The 9,475-nt window shown below is 31.6% G+C and overlaps 2 protein-coding genes across 5 annotated transcripts in view; one reads left to right on the top strand and one right to left on the bottom strand.

The window, feature by feature from the left end:
- Positions 1-316: 316 nt before the first annotated feature.
- The window catches only part of LOC111507279 (vesicle-associated membrane protein 3), a 32,159-nt gene continuing 23,000 nt past the window's right edge, over positions 317-9,475 (bottom strand). Inside the window, exons 2-4 of one of the 2 annotated variants that reach the window (XM_074181013.1) lie at positions 5,495-5,577; positions 5,032-5,316; positions 317-1,105 (exon numbers count right to left, since the gene is read on the bottom strand). In XM_074181013.1, coding sequence (XP_074037114.1) covers positions 1,038-1,105; positions 5,032-5,308 — 345 coding nt within the window. In that variant the 5' untranslated portion in view covers positions 5,309-5,316; positions 5,495-5,577 and the 3' untranslated portion in view covers positions 317-1,037. Of the gene's footprint in view, positions 1,106-5,031; positions 5,317-5,494; positions 5,653-9,475 lie in introns of those variants that run through there. The other variant, XM_074180976.1, reaches the window with a different exon arrangement.
- LOC111507277 (snRNA-activating protein complex subunit 1) lies at positions 6,480-9,039 on the top strand. Of its 3 annotated transcripts, none has more exons than XM_074180807.1 (5): positions 6,480-6,580; positions 6,638-6,851; positions 7,063-7,209; positions 7,292-7,623; positions 8,553-9,039. In XM_074180807.1, exons 2-5 carry the CDS (start codon positions 6,664-6,666, stop codon positions 8,801-8,803), a joined length of 918 nt encoding a protein of 305 aa, XP_074036908.1. In that variant the 5' UTR covers positions 6,480-6,580; positions 6,638-6,663; the 3' UTR covers positions 8,804-9,039. The 3 variants fall into 3 exon arrangements, with proteins under 3 accessions (XP_074036908.1, XP_074036863.1, XP_074036945.1); XM_074180844.1 differs by having other exon boundaries at positions 6,557-6,580; positions 6,644-6,851; XM_074180762.1 differs by having other exon boundaries at positions 6,528-6,851.

Here is a 9,475-nt window from a genome sequence, read left to right as displayed (position 1 = left end):
AAAAGCTAGGTATGTTATCACTGCTTGTGAGTTTTAGTTTGTTGAGAGAATTGCAGGTTTCAATTAGTGAAAAATGTTTTAAAGAAATGATAGGATTGTTTGAGGTATTTTTGTGTTCAACATCGTCCCAGAATAGAATACTAGGAATGTACCTTTCTTATTTTGAATGTACGACCAGAAATTGGTAGGATCTTCTTTGATTGCCATTTCAGATTCATTTTCTTATTCTCTGTTATTTTTCAAACCAGACAGACAGAAACCGTTATTTTTCAAACCGGACAGAAGCATCAACTTGGACGGGGAAGAAAAATTGCAATTATTAAATAAATATTTATTTGGGTAAATGTAATCACAAAATTCCACTATCATATCAACATAAACTTAACCTAAATTATAACCATAATTTTCCTCTCAAGAGTTCTGTTAATAGAATGTAAAAGTGAATATGAATTCAGAATCTCCTTGTTAATACTAAAGAATAATTGTGCGATAGTCTCACATTCAAAGGCACAGTTTCAAGGCATATCGGTTTCACAGGAATAAAACTAAAATGCATCGTGACCCACAGTAAGGCACGTCTCCACTATAACCTTTCGAAGTTATTAGTTCATCCCATATCGATTTGCGTTCATTAAGTTTGTTCACAAAATAATTACTTTATTATGCAGATTGAAAGTATCCTGCCCAGGTTTTGATCAAACTTTCCAAAAGGTTACAGTGGAGTCTCAACATACTGAATATAAGGTAGATTTAGATTAGATCTGGTACATAGACATCAGCAATACATTACTTAAGCATCATTCCAATTTTTTACATCAAGGAAATAAGAAGAAAAATGTCAAGAATTTAATATTTTGAAACTATCTGAATGTTCATTTCATAGTCTGGCAAGAACTAACAAAAGTAAATCAATGCGACTGTTACATCTGGAAGATTATAAAATAGTTGCAAAATTATTGTGGAATGATGCAAAAGACATACTTTCTAAGAATTAGGTGGAAATATAAGTAGTTGGGGGGCACATAATATTGCAATGTTTAGGGTTGAGCTGTGGGTGAAGCATTTGTGACGGCTTTGGTACTTTCACCACCTCCAGTTAAAGACACTGAAAAAAATATCAAAACCCATGTCTATTAGACAATAACAGGAAAGCTTCTCTACAAAAACTTTAAAATCGTGGGATAAGATTGATCCTAAAATGTAATAGATATAACCCATATGTTATAGACTTTACAGTGGCAATCAGTAACCAAAAGGTTGACTTCCTCAGCAATGATCTTTATTATTAAAATTGTCAAAGGTTCGATGCCAACTTATTTGAAACAGTTCATCAAGTTTAATCATGAGGTCCACGAATAATAATACTAATAATCCTTATTGAAATAGGAAACTTAATATAAACATATCTATGAGTGTAATAATAACACTAGCATAATGAGATGAAAAAAAAGTATGTAAAAAATTTTAAATTTAAACAATTTGAGATTTAAACTAGCATGTAGGCAGACAATAAACATTGCATATAAAGATTTCAGTATTATATGTTAAGTAACATTTAAATAGATAACGAAATATAGGTACATTAAATTATTATTAAAACAGTGATATTTGGTTTCATTACAGATACAAATACCCTAATGAACAATTTAAAACAATTAAAGACAATAGATGATAGCCAATAATGTCCCAAATAATTCCACATAACTATACAATTTGTATTCTATTACTTTTTTTTTTTTCAATTCTTTAAGAACTCTTTCAAAATCTTTTAAAATGGATTTTTTTTTATTTCTCTCGGTAATTCATTGAACTCGTGGAAGCCCTTAAAAAATAACGAATTCATGGTACTTCCAAGTGCCGGTCTGTTTATATGTATATTATTGGAATTTCTTGTATTATAATTATGAATGTTTTTATTGAATTTGATGTAATCTTTAAAATATTATGGTGCCATTCCATTTACAATTTTGTATACTAGAGTCATGGTAAAATAGTAGAGTCTACTTTCAACTGATAACCAATTCAAACAATCAAGCATACTTTTTATGGGAGTACGGCGATTTGTTTTCAAGATTATGCTCATCCCTCGATTTTGTAGTTTTTGTAGCATATTTAATTTATTGAGGTTAAATAAAAATAATAATGACGCACAATAATGAAAGTGTGGTTGAATAATGGTATTGTAAACTGTCACTTTGGACTGCACTGACAAATTTTGTGCTATTCTACTGAAAAAATATAGTTTTTTCGATATGTATATATTCAAAGTGATTGTCAAAATTTAAAAAATTATCCAGTTGAAAACCAAGGTATTTGAACTGATGACACAACTTAAATTTTTTCGTTATTGATATTGAGGTTTATACCGTTGATATCTAGAGAACTATATTTATATTTTGTGGTGAATATCATTGCTTTTGTTTTTGTTACGTTCAACTTCAATTTGTTAGTGCATAAATACTCATTTACCGCTCCTAAAATCCTATCCATTTCATGAATAGCTCTATCTAAATTCATATCGCTACACATAAGCAACGAATCATCAGCAAATAGGTTTATGAACTCAGATTCAATAAAAAGTTCAATATCGTTCAAATATAAAACAAAAAGAAGTGGACCCAGAACGCTACCTTGGGGAACACCTACATCAAAGTCTTTTTCATTTAATAGTGCATCTTTAAAACGGACTTTCTGTTTTCTATTGTTTAAATAATCACCTTTCCATCAATCCCATACTGAGCCAATTCAAACAACATAATTTCTCTATCAATTGTCTCAAAAGATTTTTTTTAGTCTAAAAATACAGCAATAACATATTTCTGGTTATCCAAGTTAGTTTTAATATTACATATTGTGAGCTGTAATGCTGTTTCGCATGAGAAGTTTTTACGGAAACCTGATTATCAATCAAAATTGAATTTTTAGTGACGTGATGTATTAACTGATCATAAACAGCAACTTCCAGAATTTTTTCAATTGGGGGGCAAAGTATTAATGGGTCGAAATTCACTGGCTTTAAATTTAAAGCAAATGAACTTTAAACGTTCAAGCCAGTCTCTATATACCTACACAGTAGGTTTAATGGACTGACGCCTATCAGAAAACAACTACTCCCCTGGCTAATACCACGAAGGGCGTTGGATTATATCCGACAGGCGTCAGTGCAGGAATCTACACAGAAAATGTCCTGCATATGCAATTGGCAATACAACTGAAAGAGTCAACCTTCAATTATGGAACGGGCACACTTGCAGACCGGTTTCGGGCTTATTAGCCACTCATCAGTGCAAGATAGTGACTATCATCGACCTAAAGTCAATGATACTTCACAATTGAATATCGGAATTCTTTTAGAGTATTTCATTAGTCTTCCAAAGTTGGAGCGAACATCACAAAATGTCACTCCATCTAGTGGACGAGGTACTAACCAACTGCATATTAGTAATTTGCCCGATTCCTCTGAATAAGGAAGAAAGTTTTTCTTCCTTAATGGAGAATAATAATTTGGAATTCTTTTTGCACCAAATTCACTTTCAAAAAAAAAACTTTCAACTCTGGGCACCGAAATTACAATACTAGAGCAGGTAATGATTTTTTTATACGAACGGTACTTCAAAAGCATCCCAAAACTCTGTTTTTCTCGAAGGCCTGAATTCTTGCAAACAACCAATATATTTGTGTCAAAAAAATGAAATCTTGCTAGGTGACTCGGATTCCTCATAATGACATCGTTTTATCCATTGATTCCTAAAACAGACTTTAATATTCAAACTTATATTTTACAAATCTTGATGTCGTTTCTTTTGGACGTCACGTGATGTGACAATGCACAGAATTATCTTTCTCTTACAAACTGGAAAAAAGCCCTCTCGGAACAACTACTTTTACGTGAACATTGAATAGTATGAAAAAAGAAGTCCTTAGCAAATAACTACTTTCATGTGTTTTCCAAACATTCGTAAGAAAAGTACACATGATAAATGTTTTTTTAATGTAATTCAAAGTTCTTCAGGCATGAGTCAATTATGTATCTATTCAAATTGCATTGCTTCTTCAAATTTGTGTATATTTTTTTAATTTTCCAATTCATCAAAGCCATTACAGAATTTATATAAGAATTGAGTAGATGTATATATTGTGCATTCATAAAATTTGTAAAGAGTAAAAACTCAAAAGTCGTATCCACAATTTATTATCACCCTCAGACGTAAGAATGGTAAAACCATCTGAGGGTGAAAATAAAATTGTGGAGACGACTTTTCAGTTTTCATTCTTTGCAAATCTACTGCACTACACTTTGAGATATAATGGACTTCTATCAGAGGTTATTCATGAAATTGTTATCGGTGATAGTGATGAAATTACTTTATCGTGTTCTGTTTGATGTATATTTCCAAGGTTCATCCTTTTTACAAGTGTACATTACCTTTTGTTATGTGAAGTCCTTGTAGACCTTGGACATAAACTCATTAATAGATGATAATTACCAAACGATAATTGAGTATCTGGTATCTCATTTTAGATTCCAAATTAAAAAAAGTATTCCCCCACATCGACATTTTTATGGAAATAAATTATAAGTTCTTTGTACAATATTCGTTCAACAACTTATTTACATCTGAAATGTAAAGTGGGCATATTTTTGAATATTTCTACATATTGCATTTTAAACAGATCAAAATAAATATAAAATAATTAAGTTGACAACGTAGTTAGCTAATTGATAAATTATCAATTGTTCAACTGTTAACTATATAAATGTCTTCTAATCAAACATTTTCACTATTTAATTAGGGATAAAAATAGAGATAAAGAGGTGCAATTTTTTTCTCAACAGATGTAACAAAAAAAAATATCTTCTTGCTAGACAAAGACAGAGCAAAAGTGTCCTGATAATAGTTCTTTCGATATTGGAATATCCAAACTAATTCTAAATGAACATACAACGAAAAATCACTCACATCCACTTGGCATTAGAAGCAAACTAATATTTTGTGTAACTGAACTTATACCAATTTTTTATATACTCACCAATAATAATAATCAAAATAATAACTGCGATCACACCTATTATAATCATCATCTTGATGTTCTTCCACCAGTACTTCCTTTTCAGTTTCTGAGCTTGTTGTTCAAAGCGTTTACCACCTTCTTGTAAAGCGTCTGCTCTACTGTCAAGTTCAGACAGCTTTTGATCCCTCTCGAGAACTTTTTCGACATTCACTCTCATGATGCCCACAACTTCATTTACCTGTTGCTGGGCCTGTTCCAGTTTGGAAGGGCCTCGACTAGCACTGGGATTTTCCATTTTAGAGTCTGGAAAGAAATAAGTATTACTAGGCATTGTTTCAGAAGCAATTTGTTGGTTTATATCTTATCTCTGAGATCGCCACAATAAAAAAATATGATATGATAAACAATGAGTGGTTATGAATGTGACGTATTGAATCTAGTTCTTCTTAAGTGAACACCGATTTAATTATATGGAACTTACTGTTTGGTATTTAGGTGAAATAAAAAAGATTCAAGCAAAAATAATGAAAACAACACAAATTAAACAAATAATCAAAATCGTCCTAATTTTTCAACAATACACCATATTAACAAGATGAGGATGACATCATCCAAATCAAATACCAAAACGTCACGTCATATTGTCAAATATGACAAGATCGGAAATGCCCAACAAAATTTGCCAACAAAACGCACCTGAATTGTGTTTCATTGCCACTTATATTACTCTCGCTATGGCTGCCCGAATTTCACTCTCATTTGACTCTGCCACAGTCTTCCGTTGAATGAACTCACTCGCACTCATATGAAAATTTAATCGTCCCCATGGTGTAATCGGGTAACAATGCCTTCTCTTCAACTCCTTTAAATGTAACACTCATGAGTTTTCAAGTAACACCTTATTGTGAAATTTCCACAGGACAGTTTACAAAACCGCAATACGTGTTTCACTTTACAATAGCTTCCTCAAGCGCCTTCATACTGTTCACATAATAAATGAGTTCGAATGAAAAAATTGTCCAATTTGTGGTAATAAAATGGCTGACGGTTCTAACAGTTCGTAGAGGAATAAATAAATAAACGAATAAATGAAAATGAGGTGTAGAATCGTTTCCACTTTACTTTCATAATATAATACTATAAGTATTTTGTATCACGTTTTGCCGAAGCACATTTTATTACGTTCAGGTAATTCGATTATTCTGCTGGTGTTTATCGTTTCATAATACATTTTGACAGTTTATGTTGAACTTCTATTGATTTGTTCAGCAAGTCTAGTAAAAGTATGAATCTTGTGTTTGACTTCTACGAGATTATGCTAGCTTCTGAAAATTTGACGTATGGAATATGTGCATATACGCTTATGCGCAATTTAATATCACATTTTTATAAATTAATTTAATCTAACGTTCAACCAAATAGTAATAGTTACATAGTACTAAACTACGAGAATTTGAAGCATACGCCAAAATTACATTGTTGCCAATAATACAACACTAAATGCTTCCTATTTTGTCAAATTTAATGTGGTTATCGAGTGGCAAATCTGAGTAGAATACATTTTTGGGTACATTAGTTTCTTCTCATTTTTATTTTGATCATTAACATTGGTTTCTGCCTTTAGCTTTAGTGTGTTTAGTATCTAAATAAATGGAAAATAATAGAGGTAGACGTTTGGAACAGAAGATAAATTGGCTCTATCAGTATGACAAGGAGTTAGCTTCTGCATTCAAAGTTGACTGTGATGAATTTCTAGAGGAATTTGAAAAACTGCAATCATTTAGATTTTCAGACTTTTCCAAAATTTGGCAAGAGAAAAATTTTACATATGTATTTGCGTAAGTAACTTGTTGAAAGGTTAATGTTTGGAGTAATTTTTTGAATTTTTTACAGCTTTGGCTTTTGTAATATACCTACCAATTTCATTCAATTGACCTTCATTAGGAGATGACAATTTATGATTTTTTTAAAATTCAATACAGCTTTTTTTTAAATTTTTTGAATTATTTCTGTCACACTATACTGATATTTTAAAAATGTCTTTTTCAGGGGCCAAAACTATGCTCTTCTGCTTGAGGAGTTCTGTCAGAATTGTTTTCACAATGTGAAAAAGTATATAATGTTTCCAAGAACACTTTTTACCCAAATAGGGGCTTTTTATTTGCTATACGGCTTATATTACAAACAACCTCTCAAGTGAGTACTCGTTTCATCTATAGGATTTTCTCATTAAATTAAAAAAGAATAATGAATGGATAATACATTGAAATACTTTCAGGGAATGGATAAAAGTCAGATTAACTTTGGAAGAATACCAGAAAATTTTTGAACTTGTTCAAGAAATGAAAAGCAGAAGAGAGCTGGACTCTGTCTATATTTTTGCCAAAATGAAAGTGGAAGATGCTTTCCTGTATGTAGCGACACAAACACCATTGGGACCTGAAGATAAGTTTGTGAAAAGATGGCAACCTTACTATAATGATACATTCACTTCTTCAAACACCCAAAGTTCATTGGCAAAATTTCATGGGATTTGTAAGTCTTCTGACCTCATCGATAAGTTGAAAAATACAAATGACGAGTATCAGGAATTGCTGAGACAGTATTCAGGTAAAGTAAAATGATCATCAGATAGATAGATATTTGTTAATTGTTAGAAGAGTGAAGATAATATTTTGTTATCTACATAAATTCATATATACACACAGTACACATATACATCCCTATATAATATTTTCTGAAAGTAAAGACAAGTTCATTATGTTAAGACTAAACATTAAGACTATAAACATGAAATGCCTTCAGATTTTTTGAAATTCAATAATATTTTGGTTTCCGTTATTGCTGATATTACCTATCTGTTATTCCGTTATAGATAATAGAGTCCTTTATGAGACTTGATTTTGGGATAGGAGATAAAATACTCGTTTTTATTCTTGTAGATGAGACAAGAAGATTCGAATATTTATTTTTATCAATTGAATTTAATTCAGTTCATTGTCTCAAGAAATGATAAATGCTTATAATCAGGGGGTACAACTAACTGCGAAGTATTATAAACAGAAATAAGATATTTCACAATAAACATTTCTTGAGAAAAAAAACAATAAATAGAAAAAAAAACAGTCAAAATTAAATTTTTAATATGTAGTTTGCAAGTTTCATTCCATTTTGCCTCGCTAAAATATATTATTAAGCATTCATTCAATTTTATGTTTGATATGTGTATAAGTTGTTTCAAAAATTTTGTCAGTTTTTATGGGTATATGAGTTTTACAAAAATACAATACGTGTTTTGCTATATAACAGCTTCTTCAGGCGTGTCAAAACTCCTTTCCATCACATATCTCATATACATATACCAAAGAAAAATTTATAGCAGTTTACAGCTGCCTAGACAAGAACAAGGAATATTAATTTGTGTACCTATTGTGTGTATCATCTCGCTTCGGAAACAAATATGGTGTGGCCCGCTTGTCACCTGTCACTTCAAGGTTAATTTTGTCATAGAATGTTTAATAAAATATTTCACTTTACAGCAAAATGTCCCGGCGTCTCGGCATTTCCTTCTACAATAATCGGTGATTTGCAGAATGCTTATAGTCAGTTCCAAAGAGAAACACCAGCCGAGGAAGAAGAAGAAGAACAAGGACCTGTTCAAGCAAAACGGTTAATCAAAAACCGGGCCATGGCAAACAAAAACGCTGTATACAGGGGGTGTAAAAAAGTGAAGACAGCCGTAGATATGAATACCAATGATAGTCCGATTTCCAGTGAGATGAGCGATTGAAATCTTTGGGAATATGATTGAGTTTGTCATTCAATTATACTGTTTTATTGCTTTGCAGAAACACTGCTGTTGGTGAATTTTTCAACAGATTGTTGAATTGTTTAAGTTGAAAGTGGTCATCCTACCCTAAGGAATGAAACAAGTAGTTCAAGATCCCTGAGCCGCCAGAATTACATCGTTTCAGCGAAGCCATTTAAATATATAATAATAAATATTACAACTGTGAAAAAGTTTTACTGTGACTATAAATTCACCCGACTCCAAGGAACGAGAGGAAAAGTATAGAATGTTAACATATCTGGGCCAACCTAGTTTTAAAATTTCTATTTTCTTAAATAGTTACGGTCTAAATATCGTGTTAATAACTTGAGTATGCATATAAATATAAAAACGGCAACAGTTTGGTGTCAGATAGATCAGTAGTGTATACATTGTCTTGTGGTCCGTGTCCGATGTTTCACATAGGTCAAACTGGAAGAATATTCAGGGCACACATGAAGGAACATAGTTTCCAGAATGGAAAAAAATTCATCGTATGTTACTCACCCCTTCCAGAGGGATATTAGTTCAATCATAATTCAAAACTCTTCATTTCCAGAAGAAAGGTTTGGAACTTGACCTTCTGGTAAGCATGGAAATCAGTAAGTACACAGATTCCTTGTATCTAATAAT

The sequence above is a fragment of the Leptinotarsa decemlineata genome, unplaced genomic scaffold (genome assembly GCF_025532065.1).
Source record: "Leptinotarsa decemlineata unplaced genomic scaffold, Ldec_3_MD MMD2_P_RNA_scaffold_1, whole genome shotgun sequence".
Classification (NCBI taxonomy): domain Eukaryota; kingdom Metazoa; phylum Arthropoda; class Insecta; order Coleoptera; family Chrysomelidae; genus Leptinotarsa; species Leptinotarsa decemlineata.
Note: the sequence above shows the minus strand (reverse complement) of the source record. Positions and strands in the feature narration are given on the sequence as shown.